This window comes from Odontesthes bonariensis, chromosome 3 (genome assembly GCF_027942865.1).
Source record: "Odontesthes bonariensis isolate fOdoBon6 chromosome 3, fOdoBon6.hap1, whole genome shotgun sequence".
NCBI classification, from domain to species: Eukaryota; Metazoa; Chordata; class Actinopteri; order Atheriniformes; family Atherinopsidae; genus Odontesthes; species Odontesthes bonariensis.
In genome coordinates, this window is record NC_134508.1 from 38,142,902 (window position 1) to 38,167,809 (window position 24,908).

The window sequence follows — 24,908 nt, forward strand, 5'->3', positions numbered from 1 at the left end:
ATGACATGTTGGTCAGCACTGCTCACTGATCTATGTAGGGTATAGAGTATAAGGAATTATTCTCTGAGTCTGGTCCATTTTTTCTTTAGCACAAGTTTCTTGTGTTTACCTTAAACTGCTTTAATACAGCAAGGTTTCAAATAATAATAGACTGATATACAAATCACAGCAAGAATCATGTTGACAGAAGAAATCCAAGGGAACTGGTATGATCTTTACTGGATTTTTGTGATGGAAAGAAACACTTTTGCTGAGGCCATGGGAATATGAATTTGAAGCAGTTTGGAAAACGTATATCTCTGAAATGTTCTTTACTTAAAAAGAAAAATAAGAGAAAGAAAGAAAATATAAAGCTGTGTAGTTATCATGCAAGCTGTAAATGTCTCAGTTTGAAATCTTTAATCAGTCTTCATCTGTCCCTGCAGATCAGTACTCTGGAGATCCTTAACATAGAGAACGAAGTGTCCATAATGAGTGATGATCAGGTCTTCTCAAGCCGACAGACTGCCAAACACACCTGCATGGCGCTGCGCAGGTATGGCAATGATGCACTGATGGACAGATAAATAGAAGTGTACAAATGTTTTAAGTCAGTAGAATTAAATTAGATTACACCTACAGCTGTGTATTACACTCACCCGTATAAGATACACTGAGCATTAACGGTATTATCAATTACTTTTGAAGGTACTTTGAGGCTCACCTCGCAGTGAAGACTGAACAGGTGAAACAGTCCCTGCATGCATCAGACAGTGGAACTGTTGTTCCCAAGCAGCCATTTTACAAGGTATAGATGTAATTTTTTTCATCAGGTTTTCTGTATACAATGAAATGATATATTTGGTTAAGATATATAAATACAAAGTGTCTTCATGTAACCCTGCTTGAACTTTGTCTGGCTTCGTGTTTCCAGGCCTACTCGTACACCAGAGAGCAGATAATTGAGATGATGGAGTTTCTTATTGAGAGTGGACCTCCTCAACTCTACTGGGAGCCAGTTGAGGTCTTCTACAAGTTGTCCTGTGTTCCTTTAATGCTGCAGCTCATATCCACAGCCTGTGACTGGAAGACCTACTATGGCAGGTAATCTGGGTTTCCATCATCAGTTGGATTATGTGAGCTGACAAGATAACAAAAGTTAATCGGTAGTCTTTTCTGTGCGTTTTTGATTGCTCCTTTTCATCTTTGTGTGGTAAATATTGACACTCGGCAACCCTGATATCACCATCTTCCTACTTGTTTTTAACCCTCTCTCTGTATGTCCGTCTGTTCAGGAGCGACACAGTGCGCTATGCTTTGGACATCCTGGCCATTCTGACAGTGGTTCCTAAAGTCCAGTTGGTGCTGGCTGACACTGTGGATGTCTTGGATGAAAACAGGTCGCCTGTCTCAACTGTGGGTCAGTAAAACTTCTTGGTTCCTACTTCAATTATAAAAAAAACAAAAAAAAAAACAAACTTCAATAGTTTTGGAATTTCAATAGTCTTAGGATATCATCTCTTATCTCTGCTGCAGGGATGAGCATAATTTTGGGTGTCGCTGAGGGCGAGGTGTTCCTTAATGATGCTGAGATCCAGAAGTCTGCACTACAAGTAAGCAGATGGGTTAATTGAGTGACAGTGATTTGTCTGCTGCTCTGCTCCAGATTAAGCTATCTCAACAACTAAGTGATAATAAGGTGTTAAAATTTAATTGAGTAATTCATGATTCTAAGTGGATATATTCTACTGACTGTAGAAATAGTTGTATTGTAGTTTCCATTTTGCATTGAATAACTGCTAAACCATTGACTTGCCATTATCTGGTGAAAAATTATGCTGTTCAGAACTTCAGAATTTTGACCAAATTCCTTTAAAACTTTTTGTTATGTGCTGACTGTGAATGGTAAAATTAGCTGAAAATGTTTATGTAAAGGATTCAGATTCAGGATTTCCTATTTGATGACAAAGCTTGTGCAACAGTCACATTCAAATTCTTTCTAGTTGTTTCTTCACTCCAATCAATTCCCTTTTTGTCCCTCTTTTCGTCACAGGTGATAATAAACTGTGTATGTGCCCCAGACCAAAGCCTGAACACTGTTAGTGCTTTTGCTGTTGCCCCCCTCAGGCAGTCCATCCACCAACTGCAGCCCCCCACCCCCCACAACAGGGTGCTGGCCCACATGTGGCAACTAGTGCAGAACAATAACGGTATAAAGGTAAGCAGTGAAAAACTATATATATGTCTTTGTGCAGCAAAATGGGATTTAATGTAAGAAAAGGCCTTCACTCTTTCCTCGCTGTATATGTAGCTGTGTGCAACCTCTTTATTGAGTATAAGATGGGGGGGGAAAACAATTCCCTAAAGATGAAATACGCCTGTACCTCTTGGACCCTCCAGGTGCTTCTGTCTCTGCTCTCGGTGAAGATGCCCATCACAGATGCAGACCTGATTCGTGCTCTGGCCTGTAAAGCTCTGGTCGGGCTTTCCCGCAGCTCTGCCATCAGACAGATCATCAGCAAGCTGCCGCTCTTCACCAACAGCCACATTCAACAGGTATGCAAAAGATCCTCAGTCCAAACATTGCAGAACTAATGTTACATTTTTATGAATAATTACAATATACACTGACAATTGATTTTCACACATACTGTAAATGCTCATCTATTTGTTTTGTTACCTCCCCAGCTGATGAAGGAGCCCGTGCTGCAGGACAAACGAAATGAACATGTCCGCTTCTGTCGCTATGCTGCCGAGCTGACCGAGCGAGTGTCCGGCAAGCCTCTCCTTATGGGCAGTGATGTCTCGCTTGCTCGTCTGCAAAAGGCTAATGTGGTCGCGCAGTCACGCATCACATTTGCTGAGAGGGAACTCCTCATGCTGATCAGGAACCACCTTGTGGCCAAAGGGCTCCACGACACAGCCAATACACTCGTTAAAGAGGCAAATTTACCTGCAGCCTCCCTTTGTCCAAGCACCCCCTCCTCTTGTGTCACTCCTCCCCCGTCTGCTTCAACAATACCCAGGACGTGCCGGTTAGCTGGCGGAATCGCAGGTCGCATTGCCGGCCATATTGGAACTTCTCCTCTGTCGGCCTCTTCTGCTCCCTCGTCCTCCCGCTCCCTCGTGAGTCCTCACCCTTCATGCTCCTCTGCATCTACCTCTGCTCTCCTGACTCTTCCTACTCATCCTCACCCTGCCTCACATCCTGTCGGACGGATTTTGTTCACACGAGAACGTCCAGCAGCCCACTGCAACTCAGGGAAAAAACTTCGTGCACTGAAACAGAAGTCTGACCATGGTGCTTTCATACAGGTCAGTGATGCCTTTTTGTTTTATGTGTATTACTACTTATTTACAGAGCTGAGGACTCATTTTATTAATCAACAACAAAGTATCATCAGTGTTTATGACTACATAATAACTTACAGTTATTGAAGATGGAATAAACATCGCAAGATCCAGTCTTTTTTTAGTTTATATATAATGTCAATAAGTTGTGAGCGTTTATTTTAAAGAACAGAGTTTCATCAAAGTCACTTTCACAATAAATGTTTTTGGAATTGTATCACTGAACCAACAAAGGAAGTTTCTAAAGCCTCGTTTCCACTATGCAGTCCGGTACGGGTCAGTTCAGAACGGTACGGGTCGGGTCACTTTGGGGTCAGCTTGCGTTCCCACTGTACAAAGGGGACCCTCAGGGGTGGGCGGAGTGCGTGCAGAAGCGTAAATAACAAATAACAAATCCATAATTTCGAAACACCTCCAAGCTTCTTCAGCCTAATGCCACACTGGCTCGCGGTCCGGTTGAAACCACTCTCTGCCATTTTTGCGCCAATCAGCTGGAAAACTTTTTCGTTTCGCACAGCGCCATCGAGCTCCTGCTGCACAGCCTCCTCACCAACAACGGAGAGCAGAGCCTGGAACCGGTCCTGTGTGCTAGGTACCCCAAGCAGAAGGGTTACAAAAATGGTAACGGGTACCATGGGACCGGTACGCTTTCGTGGTAGTGGAAACACTGAAATAAGCGAACCGTTCTGAACCGACCCGTACCGGACTGCATAGTGGAAACGAGGCTTAAGGACCTCTGATACGTGGGACCTGCATCCTGCACCTGCTTGCCATCATTTCTGAAATAATAATGAAAGCCGATTTATACTAATGACTTTTTAAAGGAAAATGACTGGACATTTGTTCATGAACGTAGAGCAGGTGTGGGCATACTTATTGCCCCCCGGCTGTGCGCCTGTACATTGGGGTTCACCCCGGTAGACGAGAGGGTAGCCTCCCTCCGCCTTAGGGTGGGGGGATGGGTCCTGACCGTTGTTTGTGCTTATGCACCGAACGGCAGTTCAGAGTACCCACCCTTTTTGGAGTCCCTGGAGGAGGCACTGGAGAGTGCTCCTCCGGGAGACTCCCTCATCCTGCTGGGAGACTTCAATGCTCACGTGGGCAATGACAGTGAGACCTGGAGGGGCGTGATTGGGAGGAACGGCCCCCCCGATCTGAATCAGAGTGGTGTTTTGTTGTTGGACTTCTGTGCTCGTCACGGACTGTCCATAACGAACACCATGTTCAGGCATAAGGGTGTCCATATGTGCACTTGGCACCAGGACACCCTAGGCCGCAGCTCGATGATCGACTTTGTGGTTGTATCGTCTGACTTGCGGCCGTATGTCCTGGACACTCGGGTGAAGAGAGGGGCGGAGCTGTCAACTGATCACCACCTGGTGGTGAGTTGGCTCCGCTGGTGGGGGAGGAAGCCGGTCAGACCTGGCAGGCCCAAACGTATTGTGAGGGTCTGTTGGGAACGGCTGGCGGAATCCCCTGTAAGGAGGAGTTTCAACTCCCACCTCCGGCAGAGCTTCAACCATGTCCCGAGGGAGGTGGGGGACATTGAGCCCGAATGGGCCATGTTCCGTGCCTCCATTGTTGAGGCGGCCGACCGGAGCTGTGGCCGTAAGGTGGTCGGTGCCTGTCGTGGCGGCAATCCCCGAACCCGCTGGTGGACACCAGTGGTGAGGGAAGCCGTCAAGCTGAAGAAGGAGTCCTATCGGGCCTTTTTGGCCAGTGGGACTCTGGAAGCAGCTGATGGGTACCGACAGGCCAAGCGGAACGCGGCCTCGGCGGTTGCTGAGGCAAAAACTCGGGCTTGGGAGGAGTTCGGGGAGGCCATGGAGAACGACTTCCGGACGGCCTCGAGGAGATTCTGGTCCGCCATCCGGCGGCTCAGGGGGGGGAAGCGGTGCACCGTCAACACCGTGTATGGTGGGGGCGGGGCTCTGCTGACTTCTACTAGGGACGTCGTGAGTCGGTGGGGGGAATACTTCGAGGGCCTCCTCAATCCTACCGACACGCCTTCCGATGAGGAAGCAGAGTTGGGGAGCTCGGACGTGGGACCTCCCATCTCTGGGGCTGAGGTCGCCGAGGTGGTCAAAAAACTCCTCGGTGGCAAGGCCCCGGGGGTGGATGAGGTCCGTCCTGAGTTCCTCAAGGCTCTGGATGTTGTGGGGCTGTCTTGGTTGACACGCCTCTGCAGCATCGCGTGGACATCGGGGGCAGTGCCTCTGGACTGGCAGATTAGGGTGGTGGTCCCCCTCTTTAAAAAGGGGGACCGGAGGGTGTTCCAACTATAGGGGGATCACACTCCTCAGCCTCCCTGGTAAGGTCTTTTCGGGGGTACTGGAGAGGAGGATCCGACGGATAGTCGAATCTCGGATTCAGGAGGTGCAGTGTGGTTTTCGTCCTGGCCGTGGAACAGTGGACCAGCTCTATACCCTCCGCAGGATCCTGGAGGGTGCATGGGAGTTCGCCCAACCGGTCTACATGTGTTTTGTGGACTTGGAGAAGGCGTTCGACCGTGTCCCTCGGGGACTCTTGTGGGGGGTGCTCCGGGAGTATGGAGTGCCGGACTCCCTGATACAGGCTGTTCGGTCCCTGTATGACCGGTGTCAGAGTTTGGTCCGCATTGCCGGCAGTAAGTCGGACATGTTTCCTGTGAGGGTTGGACTCCGTCAGGGCTGCCCTTTGTCACCGATTCTGTTCATAATTTTTATGGACAGAATTTCTAGGCGCAGCCAGGGCGTTGAGGGGGTCCGGTTTGGCGACCTCAGAATCGGGTCTCTGCTTTTTGCGGACGATTTGGTTCTGCTGGCGTCCTCAGGCCTTGACCTTCAGCTCTCACTGGAGCGGTTTGCAGCCGAGTGTGAAGCGGCTGGGATGAGAATCAGCACCTCCAAATCCGAGACCATGGTCCTCGGCCGGAAAAGGGTGGAATGCTCTCTCCGGGTCGGGAATGAGATCCTTCCCCAAGTGGAGGACAAGTATCTCGGGGTCTTGTTCACGAGTGAGGGACGAATGGAGCAGGAGATTGACAGACGGATCGGTGCGGCGTCTGCAGTGATGCGGGCTCTGCACCGGCCCGTCGTGGTGAAGAAGGAGCTGAGCCAGAAGGCGAAGCTCTCGATTTACCGGTCAATCTATGTTCCTATCCTCACCTATGGTCACGAGCTGTGGGTAGTGACCGAAAGAACGAGATCGCGAATACAAGCGGCCGAAATGAGTTTCCTCCGCAGGGTGTCTGGGCTCTCCCTTAGAGATAGGGTGAGAAGCTCGGTCATCCGGGAGGGGCTCGGAGTAGAACCGCTGCTCCTCCGCATCGAGAGGAGTCAGATGAGGTGGCTCGGGCATCTAGTGAGAATGCCTCCTGGACGCCTCCCCGGTGAGGTGTTCCGGGCCCGTCCCACTGGGAGGAGGCCCCGGGGAAGACCCAGGACACGTTGGAGAGACTATGTTTCTCGGCTGGCCTGGGAACGCCTCGGGGTCCCCCCGGAAGAGCTGGAGGAAGTGGCCGGGGACAGGGACGTCTGGGTCTCTTTGCTCAAGCTGCTGCCCCCGCGACCCGATCCCCGGACCAGCGGAAGATGATGGATGGATGGATGGATTTGTTCATGAATTGAATCTCTGGAGAAAGTTGTTCATGCTACAAGATGATGGTCCTAACTTCAAGTTTTTAAATCAAAGGATGGTTATAGAAAAGTAAAGGTAATGTTTGGATTTACAAAGTTTAAATCTTTGACCTCATGTTTTGTTTGCAGGAATGAGTTAAGATTTCTGTTATTTCTGTACACACTCTGTACTGAAAGCGTGTGTTTTGGTATCTTTTTCTTAATTTGGTTCTCTTTAGCAACTTTGAAAGTTTATATGCAAATTATTATGTATAGGTTGACCAGCATCGATGCAAAAATAAAGAAATGGCTTAAGAGTTGCAACCTATATAGTCCTTTTGTGTTTGTCCAAATGGACATGGAATTTTAATTTTTAATTAAAGTCACATAGTCATATTCTTATAAATAAAAAAATAAAAACGCGCTTTATTATTATTGGAAATTAGCTGATCCCTTAAACCCCTTCGGCTGTTTCAGTTATTCATTTTTCCCAATAAAACCTTGAGCTCTCTGATGCTGAGCATCTGTCTGTATGTTTGTATGCTCTTGGGATAAAATTGAAATTGTTAGGAATTTTGATAGCTGTATAGTTTGGTGTTAAGAATATATAAGCTGTGTTGGAGTTCTTGAACGTTGCAATGGCACTATGAGTCTGAGTGTGGTGATGCTCTTATTGTCTAATAGCGCCACCAAGAGGCTGATAATTGTGGCTTACGGTGACATGTCAGGTCAACTATTGAATAGGTTGTTATTCAGTAATGTTAGGAAAGTCACGCCACTCAAAGGATGAGGTGTAATACATCTGGTGACCATTTGACTTTACACCCAGCATAATCATCAGGTCAAAAGTTGGATTTAGTTTATTATTCTTTCTTTATTTTTAACCAAATACCAGCAAAAGTAATGTGTCCTCCATTTTCTTCCCTTTCTTTTCATCAGACTCCAGCTATGAAGAAGCAGTTGGAGCGCCACCTACCTTCCCCGCCGTCCCTGGACAGCATCATAACAGAGTACTTGAGGGAACAACACGCCCGTTGCCCCAATCCTGTCACCACCTGCCCTCCATTTTCCCTTTTCACCCCCCATCGCTGCCCAGAGCCCAAGCAGAGGCGACAGGCATCGCCCAATTTCACTGCCCGCCTGGGAAGCAGGGTGCTGTACCCGAAATATGGAGGAGTGGACCGAGGGTGTCTAGATAGACATCTGATATTTAGCAGGTAAGGAACAGCCTCGGAACACCATGTTTGTTGTTTATTTAAAACTTTAAAAAATCAATGGTAAAAAAGCTAACTTCATTCTTTCTTTCTTGGTCTTTGTGGCCATCTCCACTTTTTTTTTTTTAATTTTTGTCTTGAGGTTTCGCCCAATGTCGGTCTTCCACGAAGGCGATGGCGACGAGAGCGGTTTCACCTGTTGTGCCTTCTCTGCCCGTGAGCGTTTCCTGATGCTGGGAACCTGCTCCGGTCACCTCAAATTCTACAATGTCTTCTCTGGAGAGGAGGAGGCCAACTACACCTGTCACACATCCGCCATCACGCACCTAGAGCCCTCCAGGGTAACACACATTTTAACACTCCTGTTAGGTTGGCGTACAGGATTGCTGCAGGTCCAATTGTTTTCCAATCTTAAATGTGAACATTTTATGCTTTTTTTTTTCATGTACTGTCTGATAGTAAACTGAATATATTTTGGTTTTATACTAGTTGTACAAAGTAAGACATTTGAAGACAAAACAGGAGAAAATTACCTTTACCAAGAGACTGCAGTACTTTTGTCATGAGTTTCAGTTTGTCTGGCTTCAACTACACTGCTGCTGGTAGAGAACCAATTGATTGTGGTCTTTAATTCGAGATCCTAACTCGCATAGAACCATTAAAACCCAAATCAAATCAAAACAAAAAAGTTAAGTATTTAATCCATATGTGGCTGCTTTTATTTATTTATTTTTCTTGAATGTTTTTCAGAATTGTGTTCTTTTGTTTGAATTAAAGAAACACTTTAATCACTTCCTTGTTTCGTGTTTCTTAGGATGGGAAATTGCTGCTCACCTCTGGTTCCTGGAGTGTCCCCTTGTCAGCCCTTTGGAGTATGGACGACGTCTTTAGCATGAAGTAAAGATGTCACACATCACGGTTTTAACTGTACACAACAGTTTACAGATTGCTGCTTATTTTATTGAACACACTGCAATGTTATGTTGATGTATTCAATGTTTTCTTTGTCCCCAGGAACTCATTTGCAGATGATCACTATGTTGAGTTTAGCAAACTCTCTCAGGACAGAGTCATCGGCACCAAAGACCAAATTGCACATGTAGGTAACACAAACCGACTCACTGCCGGGTGACTTTTATCCTCAACCTCTTCCCTTGTCCTACATTCTATTATTTCTCTTAAAGCCAATAAAAGTTTCCAGTGTGTCATTGGTTTGGACATCATAAAGTTTAGAACTTTCTACCCTTCTTCTCCATTACCCCATCAACCCTTTGCTATTTGTTATCATTCCTCCAAACCTTTGGTCAATAGATCCTGATGTTCATTAAGGCAGATCAAGCTATGTTTTAAATTTCCATTTCTTCACACAAGAAATGTATCATTGGGATTTTTTATTTTGGGCTGTAGTTGCAATAATTCAGAAAAATGTTTTTGTCAGGTCAGGCGTCTTCTCTTTAACTGTCTTTCTAATTTCTCATAGAATGATGCTTCTAAACTTAAATCGGGTAGCACAGTATTCACTAATCACGGTCACATGCTTTGGGTTATTGAACCAAACGGCATAGATTTGGACTGACTAAGTTGTCTTTATGACAATATGGAACATATTGCATGTCTGCATTTATTGAAAGTAACAGAGGGACAAAGGAGCCTGTAGTGATGATGGTGGAATCTCTTGAGTCAAGCACACCATGGCCCATTACATTAAGGCCAATTATTTTTTATCTATTTTATTTATTTAATTTTTATTGTTTGAGCAATACTTGTACATTTATTTAATTGTTTAACCTTCCTGTGCTGTAGATCTACGACATCCAGACGGGTCGGAAGACCCTGACTCTGAATGACCCCGCCCTGGCCAACAACTACAAGAGGAACTGTGCCACCTTCAACCCCACTGACGACCTGGTGCTAAATGATGGGGTGCTGTGGGACGTGCGGGCATCACGGGCCATCCATAAGTTCGACAAGTTCAACATGAACATCAGCGGGGTTTTCCATCCTAATGACCTGGAGGTCATCGTCAACACAGAGATTGTATCCTCTGGTCCTGTTGGCTTTAAAAGGACAATGCTGATCTGAGATAATTTGCCAAAGTTGCACAACGACACAAGTTCAGCGCCTGATTGAAAACGTAATCATAACTAAAAAACACAGACGCTTTCAGATGCTGAATAAAATGAAAAATGAAACATTTCCTTCACCACTCGCTGTAATAATTGTGTTTTGGATTGCAGTTACATTACATTGCAACCCCCAAACAAAACACAATTGAAATTAGCATGTTCGCTTTGATATGCAATACTTCTGATCGATTTCCTTTGAAGACAAAAGTCAGGTGTTAGTGGGTGTTTAGTTCAGTCAGAAAGGGGTTATCGTGATGTACAAGAAGAAAAGCCTGAACTACACACCAGGTGTTTGAGGCAGCTCTTGAGCAGTGTTTTCTGCAGTAGAGGATAACTGGATGGTTTTAGATGTATAACATTGTGCTGGAGCATGTAACTGTTCTAAACTGATGCCCCATGTGTATATCTGTACCCTTCAGTGGTTTACAGTGGTTGTCAGCCTTGACAGCAGACATCAGTGGGACCTGAGGACCTTCCACCTCCTGCACACTGTTCCTGCCCTGGACCAGTGCAGGGTGGTCTTCAACAGCAATGGCACGATTATATATGGAGGTATGAGCCTGTGTGTCTCACTTGCTTTTAACACAGTGACAGACTCGATCACTGTAGAGATGCTACATGTCATGGTTGGTTTCCTCTCTCATGTACAGCAATGTTGCAAGCTGATGATGAGGATGATGCAATGGACCAACAGATGAAGAGTCCCTTTGGTTCATCCTTCAGAACTTTTAATGCCACAGACTACAAGCCTATTGGTAAGCTTCACTTTTTATATTGTATCAGTCAAATATGGTTCATAGTTATAACTAAAATGTCTTTTTTTTTTTTTAACCTTTGCATAGCTGCATAACCCTGTATCTTGTGGGTCTTAGTGATAATATTTGTGTGGGTCCTATAATACTGTTAAAGTTGTTCATAAGAGGAATGAAAACATAAAAAGGTTAAGCTTCTTGTTATTTACAAACCTCAGCTGCCGTCTTTGAGGTTTGCGTGGGGCTGACTTTTTATTCCACCTTTTACTGAAGCGTGTAACTATGACGTTTGTTCCTTCAGCCACTGTGGATGTAAAGAGGAACATATTTGATCTGTGTACTGATACCAAAGACTGCTACCTGGCTGTCATTGAGGTACTTTTCTTGCATTTTGCCCTCATTTTCTATTATCTTCTTTGTCTTTCCATGCAGATAAAGTGAACTTCTTAAACATTTCTGAAAATGCTTTGATGCCCATCTGCAGCACAAATAAGCTACTTCATTTTTGTGCTCGTTTTAAATGAGTTCATTATGATAATACAATATGTGACTATTTTTAACCTGCTTTATCACATAAAATAAATATGTACACGGTATCCAAATGCTTCTGCCTTCCACTAACAGCTTTCAGTTGAACTGATAGGTGTTACCACCATTTTTCTTTTCTTCTTTTTCGACCAATTTGATACATATCATTAACATTTAAGGTATTTTACTGTATTTCCTGAGACTGAGACAATTCAACATTGTTGCATTTTTACTCTGTAGAACCAGGACGCCGTGAGTTTGGACACGGTTTGTCGTCTGTACGAAGTGGGAAGACAAAAACTGGCTGAGGAAGGAGATGATGATCAGGTGAAATGCGCAACGTTTATAGATGTGTTTCTCTTTACATTGTGTTTTATTTTTATGCTATGAATTACTGGCATCCATGATTTGTAAGACCACAGTTTTACATGCTCTTTAAAGCAGCTCGTTCAAGAAATTGCTCAATGCATCATTTGTTTTTTGGCCATTTTGTGATATGTTCATACCAATAATTCTGACCAGCACTGCTGCTTGTGTGGGACTTAGTTAATTTTGTTTGTAATGCGTGTTGTGTTTTTTCCAGGATGAAGATCAGGATGAAGATGATTCTTCAGATACAGATGACGATGAGGAAGATGACGACGATGACGATCTCGACACGGACCCGCTCATGGAAGAACTGGCCAATAATGATGAGCCAGAAAACCAGGACCGAGCGACCTCTCCTGCAGATGAAGGGGTATCTGATTAGAAAACCTCTTCTATTTAAACAGTTTTTTAAGAGGCTGAGGATTGATGAAGGATGGAAACCTTGGAGTGGTCCTTAATCCAAAAATTCTTTGAAATCGATCTTTCAAAATAACGGATTTAATTCCTTTGGTTTATTGTGAATCCATGTTTTTGATGCAGTTTTCAGTTTACTGCAGATACAAGGAGAAATGTTCAGCTGTGATATTGAATTCTTATCTTATACATGTGATTAAAAAAAGAAAACGACACATTTGGCAACAATGGAGAGACCTGGGGTCCATTTCACAAAGCAGGTTCAACAAACTCAGAGTAGATGAACTCAGAGTTCAGGAATAGACTCGTAGATAGAATAAGATAGATAGAAAACTCTGAATTTTTGGTTCTAGAAATGCTGATTTGAGTGAGTTTAGTCAACTGAGTAGTTTCACCTTGAGTTTTGCGCGTGCACCACAACTTTAAAAAGCCAGCATCAATGGAGCCCCGATTAGACGAGTCACCATGGTAACGGGGAAGAGGAGGGGCTACGTTTTTCACCAACCTCGAATTGGAAATCTTAATGCGCTCATACGGCGAGTTTCAGTACGTTTTTAGAAATAAGTGCAACACCGTTGCTGCAGCAAAAGTGTAAGTTTAAATGTAGTCCTTTGCAAACACAATAATATAACAGGGGAAAAATGTTTGAATGGTAGCCTATTCATTTAGGTGCAATCCTGCGGGGAAGAAGCATTTCACCAGTTTAAGATGAAATGTAAAAACATTGTTCAAACAGGTGAGACCTCGGCATGATGGAGGTACCTCATTTTGATCATGTTTTACACTGTAAAGTAAATATTAAGTGGCTATTTCACTGTGCAGTTGTTTTATCCCCAACATAAATGTCTTCTCATCTATATCATGTTCTATTAAATAATTAAGCCCATTTAAACTAACACAGACTTCCACTGAGCCAACAGAAAGAAGGCAGATGCCCGTAAAACGGGAGGTGGCCCAGCACCGCCACCTCTTATGGAAGGCCAGTGGCTGAGGGAATCCCTGGAGGGAGTCCACCCCCAAGACACAAGTGCCTTTATAAAATATAATAGGCCTATATATATATATATATATCTTTTTTTAAGCCTATTCATACAAATATGTATTCGTCTTTTATGTCTTTTTTTCTTTTGTCCCAACACATTCTGAGGGTGCCGCTCAAAAAGATAATTGTCTGTAAATGCAAAAACATCTATGCGCGGTCTGATAACCATCTCCCGACGAATATATTTAATTCTCTGCGCAATAATGCTGCACATTCATCCACGGGATCGTTGTCAAAAGGACATGTCATGTTCGTAAAAAAAGTCGTCTCCTACTGTGCCGAATGGACTTCTAGAAGTAGAACTCAAATGGCGTGTGTGGCTGAAAGAGGGCGGAGACTGAGAGAAACTCAAGGTTTGAGTAAAACCTGGTCCCGACCAGGTTAGGTTCATAGAGTCTGTTACTACGGTAACTGACCGAGAGCTTAAGTTACCTCCCTTTGTGAAACAGAAAACTCAGTTTCCCTCATTTCAGGGTTAATAAACTGAGTTTTCACTAAACCTGCTTTGTGAAACGGACCTCTGATTCAGAGCAACAGAAAGTTTATTTTTTCTGTTTACTATGTGGAATGATGACAAAAAGTAGAAAGCTCAGGCTGACAAACACAGAGGCTTGTGTCTGGTGATAGTTAAGAAAAAAATCTGAGAGTAATTTTCTGCTTATCTGATGCCTTAAAGGAGATGTATGCCCTTTTTTCAGAAGCCGTCATGATTTTGGTCTTTGGTCAAAATTTCACCTCTTTTCAAGAAGTTAATTTTAGGGCTTTGAGTGACCCACTCTATCCCTCTTTGTCAGGGTCTGTCTCTTTTTATATTTCTAATTCTTCCTAATACTTGGAGCATTTTATTAAATTATGAGAGTATACAGTGAATAGCCTGAGAGCTCAGGCCACGCACCAAACTAGACTGGCAATTTTATCCTCAAAGACTTGCACTTCCTTTGGCTGCAGCTGAACCATGGACAGCTGGACCATGGTAGGCTACTGATCCCTCTTTCTAGGCACCATCTCATCATGAGTCATGTGCTGAATGGCTCAAGTTGTTAAAATACACAGAGAGAACGTAACTGCTGGTTAATAACGAGCTCATGCTGTAATGCCTGTCACCTGTCGGCTCCATAAACTCTGGACTGCACCGTCACTCCAGCCTTCTGTGTTTTGTTTACGTTTCTGGCAGCTAAGATTGAGAACTATCCCTTATTTGGCCAATATTTAACCGATGTTTGTTTTTGTGACAGCAGTTGCCCATGCTGTACGCTGTAAAGAAGTTCTCTGTAAAATAACTGGCATATACTGGAAGCAGGGACGCCAGTATTTTACTGTTATTTTACAATGCAACTACTGTTATTTATTTTAACAGTATATTACCATATTTTGGATTACAGTAGAATAACGGTGTGGGTGTTATGGTTATTTTACAGCACATATACCGTAATTGATCTAACAGTATAATACAGTTTTTTGGATTACATGACGATGGGATAACTGTGTTTTAGTAATTTTACAGCGCATCTAAAAGTAGCAGGTTAAGCTAGCGGAGGACAGAGTAGCAAAGAGTGGACAGTACAAGGAGCGCTTACTCTGACGCTGTTTTCAAGAACCAGAACTCAGAGCAGAGCACTAACTCTAACGCCGTTTCCCAGAGCCGACAGTACAGAGCTCTCACTTTAAACGTATTCCGCTGATATTTAATTTCACTTAATAACTTCGACCAAACTGTCTGAGCTGTGTCTGCCTCAGTTTCTATCTTCAACACAGGGTTTCTATGCGTGGCGGCTGGTAAGATATTATTTAGGTGGGGCTGTGCCACATCCAGTGATTGTCAAACGTTTTAAAATGAGTCAATGCAAAAAGTAAACTAATTTATTTCCACTTAAAAGGTTATACATTCAACAATTACTTTATTCCATCATGAAATAACACTGACCAATACTAGAACATCTTAATTTAGTAAGACACCGCTCCTGTATTTCATTGTTGCTCAGTTCACTGTAGCGCAGCACAAGCACCAGCTGAAAAGCTCCGTCGTCTCGTCTGCTTGAATGGCGTTACTTTGTAACGCGTTAGAGTACTCCGATTACTTTTATCGAGTAACGTAACGCGTTAAGTTTCGTCCGTTTGTTAATCAGTAACTTAGTTATTTAAAAAAAAAAAAGTAATCCGTTAAAATCCCGACTGCAGCCTGCTTTTTGTCAGACAGTTTTGTGCCACCTGCGGATGTGTCAGCGGAGGCGCAGCGCTGTGATGTGTCTGCCCTGCTGCTGACCTACATTACCTGTGTGTGTGTGTGTCTCGAAGCCCCGGCAAGATGGCAGAGAGGTCAGCGTTTTCATCGTGGAAGTACGCACATTATTTTCAATTCACCAGCGAAAAGGACAAGAACAACATAACGATAAAATGCACTCTCTATGTTGGTGAAAAGCTTCTGTCGACCTCAAAAAATTCCACTTCGAATTTAAAAAAACATCTTGCATTGAAGCACCACTTTATCCCGCTGGTCTTCTTTTGCTACGTTTCAATCACTACTTTGAAGAGTAACTGTAAGTGGACGAAGGTAAAGTGGGTTTAGGCCTGTGGTACTTGAATAGTATTTTCATAGTTCAGCTATTAGGCTATATTTGTCATTTGCCTGCTGTGTGCCAGTGAGCGATTTTATTGTTCGTTTCATTCGGCATTTTTGTTAGATCGTTGATTGGTCGTTAATTTATAAATGGATCTGAATCTGCAACCTGTTTACCTCAGATTCTGTTTACTTAAGCGCACCTAAATGCACTTTCATAACTGCATCATATCGGCTACCTGGGCTGGCTACCAAACGGTAGGCAACTCCTGAATTTTGATCACGTTCTGTGATTTAAAAAAAAAATTAAATTATAAAATGCTATGTGGCATATAACTGACTGTATTTCTTGTTATTGTTATCCTACAAAGTTAATTTGGTTGGATGCCGATGTTATTCATTGTCAGGACGTCTCGGTGCATTTGAAGTAGGCTGTGTGTCTGCGGCAGTTCAGCAGCAGCATGTGAGGCGCCGCAAACAGCTTTTCATTTTCGGGAAGGAGTACTCTAACGCGTTACTTTTATTAATAGGTAACACTGTAACGTAACTAATTATTTTTAAAGGGATACAAGGTAGTTTAGCGGAAGTATAGCGATCTCTATTGGTCAAACTGAAATTCTACACTGTCGTAAAAATGCCCACCTGTACACACCCACTAACCATCGTGGCGAATGCTGCCATTGTGTTATTTAGTCAGTGCAGTTAGGTCATCTGATTCACAAGTGTAGACTGCCCACGTAAGATACTATAATCAGAGATTTTCTGAAGAGAGAACTCAAGATAATATGCTATAATACTGTTGCTGGAGGAAGTGGCCGCGGGGACAGCTGTCTGGGTTTCTCTGCTCAGGCTGCTGGCCCCGCGACCCGATCCCCGGACAAGCGGCAGATAATGGATGTATGGATGGACTGTTGCTGATCTTGAATGGGATTCTTCCCTCATCATGGTGTATTCGTGGAGTGATTCCTTTGTATTAGCAGACACTTACAAAAGTTACATCTTAGACAGATGCGCGCAAGCACTACCAACACACGCCGCAATAAACGCAGACTAGCTCTACACTATTCCGATTACAATCACAAATTAATCAATTTTCATTTGTAGATAACAATTCTTGTTCGGATCAAAACGCTATTCTTATTCTAATCAGGTCAGTCCGTGTATTTCTGAAGCTAGGCTACGTCTCGAACTCAGGAGGAATTAGAGCACCATCATCACCTGTCTTTTCACGATCTAAAACGCAGATCACTATGGTAGATGAACAAGATCACGCTTGGAGAAATTTCACAAATGGGAAGTGCCAACATCGAACGTTTCATATTCAGTCTGTGAAAGGCAGAATATGAAACGCTTGGTGTTGGCTCTTCAACGCAAGCGAACACATAGCCTACAACTACAGCTAGCATACAGTACCTAGCTAAGTGCCGTAAACACAAACGACTCTTCTCGCGCATCACGACACTTCAGAAGCGGGTCGCTCCTGCCGAAGTTACATATGGGATTTTCAGCATACAGACCCCTGTTGGGAGCGAGACAGGCTTCATTCGCTTACCATTGACTTGTTTAGCCTTTGTTAAACTCCTGAAGGCTATAATTTTAGGTGAAAATGCTACCTAGTGCCCCTTTAATTGATAGTAACGTTGTAACGTAATTAACTACTTTCCAAAGTAACTATACCCAACACTGCTCCTCACCACCGTTCTGGACCGTCTCCGACGTCCCCTTAAACACAGTCGCCGTCTTCAGGTGCTCCTCCAGCACGTTATCCATCAATCTACCAGAGCCCAAAAATACCGGGGTTTTCTGACGAGTATTAAGATTAAGATCAGATAAATTGGTCATGCATACACACAAAATTTGTCCTCCGCTTTTACCCCATCTACCTGGAGCGGTGGGCAGCCATTCACAGCGCCCAGGGAGCATGGGGGTACGGTGCCTTGCTCTAGGGCACCTCGGCCGTGGCAAGGAGGTGGACTGACACCTCGAATCAAACCTGCCAACCTTCTGGTTATTGGACGACCGACTCTAACCACTGAGCCACGGCCGTCTCATCATGTCCACGCAAAGCCAACTCAAAAGCGCCACAAAACTTCACACAATCAATTATTTTGGATAAAACATGACCGTGGTGAAGTTGGTTTGATATTGGATATTCGACAGATATTCACAATAAGGAAATGAGGTGTCTTTTTTTCCCCAATACCTCCCAAGCCATCTGACCTAGTGACTCCAAACCAATGCAGAATAGTTCTACTATGTAGCACCAACCCCGCACACCTTTTTTTTTTTTTTTTTTTTTACATCAATTGTGTGCACACTCTATTTTATATGATTATTATAGTAAAGTAATGCATTACATTTTTAAAATGAGCATAATGAGCAATATTTAATAAATATTTTTTGAGCAACTTCCCCAATGCTGGTGATACCAGTTAAACTTAAGTGTCCTACCACTGACAAAATCATATACATTAATAAATCATGAATTATTATCAAACCAACTTCACCACGGTTAAAACATGTCGGTTTTTATCCACCGCTGCTGTGCTTCCTCACCGCCAGCCTGTGACCGCCATCCAGCTGCGGAGCGATGTTCTGCCGTCCTAATATGGCTAGCTTCGCGGAGTTATCCATGTGTGCTCTGGTGTTCTCGTGTTTCTTTAACTTCTCAGAAAGATGTTTCATATCCCTTACTCCTTTAACTGTTCAGACGGGATCTGTCCCAGTCGTTCTAAAAAAGCATACAGGGAAAACAAAATAAAGCGTTAGCATGGCTACATCCAGCTAGTCGAGCCTTTATGGTGCACCAGTTAGGAGAGAAGCCTCTCACGTACCGCTTTCCCTTCTCGCTTGCCGGCTGTTTGATAGCGAGGTCAGGTTAATCCGGGCCCAACTCTTTAAGGCGGTAGCATGGTTGCCGCGTCTGTCACGGCGGTGGTGGACCGTGACGTCAAAATGACGTTTCAGGCCTGGCGCTTCCCTTGAACAGACGGCGCAGCGCGTTGTCGTGCACCAGTCGATTTTTGTAACTTGGCGGCGCCGAGCACAACGAACCGGATGGACCGATGTGAGACCAGGCTCAGTGAGGAGGTGCGTTTGTACAGGCAGCTGTACGAAACTGCAGTGAAACAGCACAGGGAGCACGTAAACTCCCCAAACTGGTGCACAGAGATGGGCAGAACTTTGGGGAAAGAGGGAGAGTTCTGTAAGAATGTGTGGAAGAAGCTACGGGACAGATACGTGAAGGCAAAGAAGAGGGCAGAGACTCTGTTGATGCCGGGGGCTTAAAACCTTCACCTCTTTTAACTGAATTAAAAAATTAAAATGATCCGAAAACTGCAGCAGTATCATTAATTACAGTATTCTTGCTCTTGACAGCGGCATTGTTTTCTTCTCCACTTTCGTGCTTGTAGAGTAGAGGTAACATTCACGTAGCAGCGCCGCCTCTGTGACGGAGAAAATTGCAACTACTGGCGCGCAACGACTTGCGCCACTATATAGGGTCCTATGGCGGGCACGAACTCGTGACGTCATCAACACCGCTCGCGCGAGCAGACGCGGCAACCATGCTAGAGCCTTTACCCGATTCCGAAGCTTCTCCATCAAAGTTCTCCTCTCAAATAGGTCTTGAAGTAGAGATCTTACGGAGTTACGACTCGGTCTCATCGGGGTTGTCATTTTGCTTGCTGTCATGTCGAAAAATTGCGCCTGTTGAGAGTATAACCGCTTAGTTTAGGCTTGGGACGCCCTTCGTGTAATTATTTTGACGGCGCTGATTGGATAAATTTGTATTTACGTTTGACAATGCTTATGCTATTGCTAATCTGCTACAAAACCCCGCCTCCTCGGGCAGCTGAATTTGAGACATACAGACGGTGCAGAGACAGTGGACATGCAGGAAAAACAGATTTTGCACAATACTTTTTTTAAATTATATTTTACACATGCTACTGGGTATATCAATATTTTAAACACAAAAATTTGAAATTTTTACATTTTTGTCAAATTCTTATGAAGGGCGGCGCCCTAGCGCCCTCTATTGGCCAGCCGCTGCTGCAAAGTAAAGCACAACTTTACTTTACCTGCTCTGTTGAATTCCACATGGACTTCTCGAATTATGACGGAGCTGTGCTCTCCAAAGTCAAGTTCAGGAAGAGCCAGTTAGTATATTGTCACTCAAGGAGTTTGATCAGTAAAGAAACGCTATCATCAAAATAGAAACATAAGCCCGCAATAATCAGTAAGATGCTGATGGATAATGACTGGACTTGAGAAGGGATGTTTCCACTGCTTGACATAAAATACTGTTTTGTGCTGTTAAATTACAGTTTCTTATTGCTAACTGAGCATTAACTGTTAATTTACATGTAAGCATGAACATTTTACAGTATTTGACAATTATTATGAAATACAGGGATACTGTATACTGTTGTAAATCCACTGTAAATGTACAGCAATTCGTTACAGTATACTGATGGTGCATTCAGTCATATAGTTGTAAAAATGTAAAGAATGCCACTCGGAAGTCATATATGCTTATTTTTTAAACATTTTGTGACTATTATCTGAGTGGTTGAGATCTAGTAATGCATACATTACATTCAACACGGCACTAGTCTGAATACATTATTAAATTAATGAAAGCGGCATGGTTTTACTTCAATGACTGCAGCACCAAAGGATCTTTTCACAGATGCTGAGACGAATGAAATACAGAAAACTGTACCTGAAATGGTTTGAGCAGCAGACCATTTTACAATATTTTCAGCTGCTCTCATTCACAGTGGTTTGATTCAGCACAGTGTGCTTATCAAGCAGTTTCAAGTTTTCATGGAAAAATGACTTGTTTATGAGAACTCTGACTATGAGGACTTCAGTGATATCTGGATAGATGGATATATATATGATTTATAATTTAAGTTATTTTCAATTTGAGCATTGCTTTATGCATTGTTTGCTTTACATGAGCAGATACAGGCCTATGAGAGACTGAATAATGACATACATGCAGTAGTTTAATGTTTATGCGTTGTGTTTTCTTGCTATTGTTCCTTGTTTTTCCTTTTGATTTATCTAGTAAAGATTTTTTTCCCTTTAGATTGCAGGTCTTCTTGGCAGCAGCAGCGACAATGACAACAGTAATGACGATGATGACAATGACTCAGAGGATTCAGATCATTCATTTGGAACTGGTGAAGAATCTGACCTGTTTAGTCCAGGCAACTTAGAATGTAAGCAAAGAAAGTGTATAACTTGTTTAATAAGCTGCTAGATAAACTGCTTGTACACCTGTGGGATTGCTAATTCCTAATGTAATTTTTAATGTAATGTAATTTTGTGATGATATAGAAGAAAGTTGAGGATGTCATCAGTCTTATATTTACACCGATGTTTAAAAATGTGTATTTCTTTTAATTCTGGCATTTGACTGACAGGTTTTTGTATCATTTTGTAGTGATTTTTTTATTTTATTTTATTTTTGTCTGACAGAAGGTCATTTAGAAATTCAGCTTTACCCTCAAGAAAGTATTTTATTCTTCTTGGTCTTACAGGGAAATGTTTATCAGGAACACAAATGAACAGATCCCCTTATAATAAGAATTGTCATTAGTTGTATATATATATATAAATAATTTATATTTATATATATATATTTATTTATATATATATATATATATATATATATATATATATATATATAAAAAAAAATCCTAATCCATCTTTTATGCAGCATTTTCATTTTAATATTTATTTGAATCAGATTTAAGGCACACTGCACATTTTAAAATGGAATTTGCTCACTATAACAATAACTTTTTCACTCTACAGTCTTCGGAGAAGGATCAGATGATGCAGACTGAGTTTTCCCAGTCCGTTCCTGACAGATGGGTCTCCTGACCTGGGAGAAGGTGCTGCCCTGTTCAAAATGTGAACCTCAAGAAGGATTTTTGTTTAAACCATCATCTCTCAATGAAGCAGGCAAGTTGACAGTGAGCGCACCAATATGCACAGATGCCCTGGAGGATGAAAAATCGGCACCATTTCTCTCTGAACATTTTTTTTTAAAGTTAGTGGCGGCAGATAAATTTATGTCAAAGTTCATGTTTTTTCTTCTTGTTTCAAAAGAGAGTATTTATAAAAGTTTTGAAAGAAGTGTGTTTGGTGTTTACATGGTTCTTTGCTTTTGTAGGAGAAATGATGCTCTGCTCAGAGGAAGACGTTCTGTTTGAGTTTTTATCATTCACGCACTCAAAGTAGCAACAAAACCACTTCCTGGTGTAAACATCTGTTTAAGACAGTATGATTCAATCTGAAACGCACAATAAAACACAAAATTCCCTGTTTTTCTTCACACTGAAGCACTGTTCAGTCTTCCATAGATGTTTTTTTTTTTTCCTTTTTAAACGTTTTATTGTAGCTCAAAGCCAAATATTCATGAGTGATCAAAGTGGATCCACAAAAATGACCTCACTTTGCTAATTTTACTAAAAATAAACCTTTTTTCATCCTCGGATGTAGAAAGTCTTAGATGATACATGTGTGCATATGTAAAGATCCTCTCCACTCAGAGATGTGACTTTCCTATTCTTATGTTTCCTAAAATTTGATCATACTGACTTGCATCTCATCAACGTGTGTCATTTTAGAGGCGTTTTTAAATTCCTCAACCAAAGTGGAAGATGTTTGTGTGCCTCCCCAATATTTGAGATTCTAACTTAGACCAGGAAAACCAAAGGAAAAGCCAATCGCTGTCTAACATGGGCAAAAGCAATCTGAAACCTCCAGCGCAGAGTAATACAGAATGGGAGCTTAGATAAGCTTAGTCAGAGCTCACCACCAAGTCTGCTTCAGCCACTGCCAGTTACAAGATCACAAGCTTCTGATCTAAGAGCTAATTATTACTCTAATATGGCTGCTAGTCATCTCTTTTGGTGCCAAGGGCACTCCTTAGTGCTCGGATATGAAGGGCTGAATCTCACCAAAGCTAATGTTGTGATTTTCATTGTTAAACAAAACATTATTAAAATGTTAATAAAAATGTACACACTTTGTGAAAAATGTAACACTTCCCAAAGAGAACCTTAAAGAAACATTTCAAATGAAGCCATTGAAAAAAACTATGGATCTGTTCTTCACTGTGTTGGATTAAAGGGTATCTAAACAGACAAACCTCTTGTTGATTGCAAGTATTAGAATTACATCCGTTTCCAGGCACAAAAATGCAAATCTCTCTGTCTTAAAAACATTAAAAATACCCAAAAATCCACCCCTTTGTGCTTCTGAGTGTAACATTTAGTGAAATCGCGTGGCAGAAATTTATCCTCAACATCATCTGTGTGGAATCCTTTGAAAATAAGAATTATTTTGTTTTTCATTACCTTAAAATGAGAATCCAGTCCATGATGTTGCACCACTGGCTTCTTACAGTAACCATTCATTAGTGGCCCCTGTGATTCAGTTGGTTGCTGTCTGCAGCTGCTCTGCCAGATGTCACTAAATGCTAAACGCTGGACCTTTAGGACACCAGTATGTTGCTGTCCTGTTAGTTTGGTTTCTGTAGACTGGCTGTGTGCATTGCACTGGTGTGAGTGAATCTGAGCCACATTGTCATGAACGGTGCACATAAATTGTCCGCAAAAAAAGACGTAACTTAGCAATTTCAGTTTAATTTGTGTCCGAGAGGCTTTTCAGTTCAAGTTCATGTTTTATTTTTCTGATGGTCTTGATATTTTAGGAAAATTCTGGGTTTTTTATAGCTAATTTTCATCAGGTGTTGTCGGGTAAACTGGAAGCATTAAGCTGATACCTGTTGAAGGAAAATACTATTATTGTGCTATCATTTACTTTTTGTGGGGGCAACAAAATATATTTTGTTCAAACCAGTGTTATACACAAAGACTGTAACGAAGAAATAGATGAAGCCACACTCTGAAAAATACATCCATCTTTGACAGTCTATTTATAAATGAGCCACACATGTTGTTGTTTGGAGGTATGTAGCAGCTGATAATGTTAGCTAATAAAAAAAAAAACATTACAACATATCAGTTTAAGAAATATTAAATTTTTTGCTAATGGCAAAAACTGGATGTAAGTTATGAGTGAATCATTACTGCCATTTCATTCAAATGTTTTCCCCCTTGAAGGAATACATATAAATTATATTATTTCTTTCAATTATCAGCTGCTACAAGAATTTGTCATGCTTTGTCTTTTATTTTACAACCCGTGTACCTCATCACTCAATAACACATTACTGTGTGTACTTTTATTTAAATTTGTTTTTTCTTTAAGGTACTGATATGAACAAAAAATAGAAAGTCATCATTACAGATTAACAACACAACCAGTAATTTGTAAGTACTTGAGACATATTGGACCAACTTTATGCTGTTTTATGCTGCGTTGAACAATCTGCAACACAAAGGGAGGAGTCTGAATGATGATTGTTGCTGATAAGTGTTCTGTTTGCTTTGGTTTTTTGGAAGATTGGTATGATGTAGCACAGCTGCAGCCTCAAAATGAAAACTTAGTTTTCAATGTTTTTTTTCCCCCCAAAGTCTGGTATCTTAATGGATGTATCCTCTTGCCTGAAAGAGCATTTGCACACCATGTTGGTGTTAACAATTTAAAACTTTAATTCATGCTTAATAAAAGTGTGGGTCACAAAACTTCCTGTTTTACAACAAATTGTGTGTCTATAAATGTGTTTGAAATAATGACAATCACTTAAAATAAGGGCATTATGCTACCATTGGTGAAATACAGTACATCACATGTTGCCTGAATTTTTGAGAGACAGGAAAGTTATTGTTGTCATGGTCGACTAGAAATCATTCCTGTGTTTCCAGCCTACAGTATTTAGGCTACTTGCATTTTGGAAATGTAAGCACACCCAATTAGTTTTTTTAAAAGCTTCTTGGTATTTCCAGTGGATGTATTGTGAGCTACACTAACCGGCCACTTTATTAGGAACACC

General features: G+C 42.3%; 1 protein-coding gene across 2 annotated transcripts in view; it reads left to right on the forward strand.

The window, feature by feature from the left end:
* LOC142377540 (DDB1- and CUL4-associated factor 1-like) overlaps positions 1 to 24,600 on the forward strand; it is a 38,442-nt gene extending 13,842 nt beyond the window's left edge. For both annotated transcript variants that reach the window (XM_075461757.1, XM_075461758.1), the window contains 20 exons: positions 426 to 535; positions 688 to 787; positions 914 to 1,083; positions 1,275 to 1,399; positions 1,516 to 1,592; positions 2,033 to 2,197; positions 2,380 to 2,535; positions 2,668 to 3,294; positions 7,866 to 8,143; positions 8,283 to 8,481; positions 8,955 to 9,037; positions 9,155 to 9,239; positions 9,944 to 10,177; positions 10,725 to 10,818; positions 10,917 to 11,021; positions 11,320 to 11,393; positions 11,787 to 11,873; positions 12,130 to 12,285; positions 21,027 to 21,159; positions 21,758 to 24,600. In XM_075461757.1, the coding sequence (XP_075317872.1) occupies positions 426 to 535; positions 688 to 787; positions 914 to 1,083; positions 1,275 to 1,399; positions 1,516 to 1,592; positions 2,033 to 2,197; positions 2,380 to 2,535; positions 2,668 to 3,294; positions 7,866 to 8,143; positions 8,283 to 8,481; positions 8,955 to 9,037; positions 9,155 to 9,239; positions 9,944 to 10,177; positions 10,725 to 10,818; positions 10,917 to 11,021; positions 11,320 to 11,393; positions 11,787 to 11,873; positions 12,130 to 12,285; positions 21,027 to 21,159; positions 21,758 to 21,789 (3,090 nt within the window). In that variant the 3' untranslated portion in view covers positions 21,790 to 24,600. The remainder of the gene's footprint in view (positions 1 to 425; positions 536 to 687; positions 788 to 913; positions 1,084 to 1,274; positions 1,400 to 1,515; positions 1,593 to 2,032; positions 2,198 to 2,379; positions 2,536 to 2,667; positions 3,295 to 7,865; positions 8,144 to 8,282; positions 8,482 to 8,954; positions 9,038 to 9,154; positions 9,240 to 9,943; positions 10,178 to 10,724; positions 10,819 to 10,916; positions 11,022 to 11,319; positions 11,394 to 11,786; positions 11,874 to 12,129; positions 12,286 to 21,026; positions 21,160 to 21,757) is intronic.
* The last annotated feature ends 308 nt before the right edge of the window (positions 24,601 to 24,908 follow it).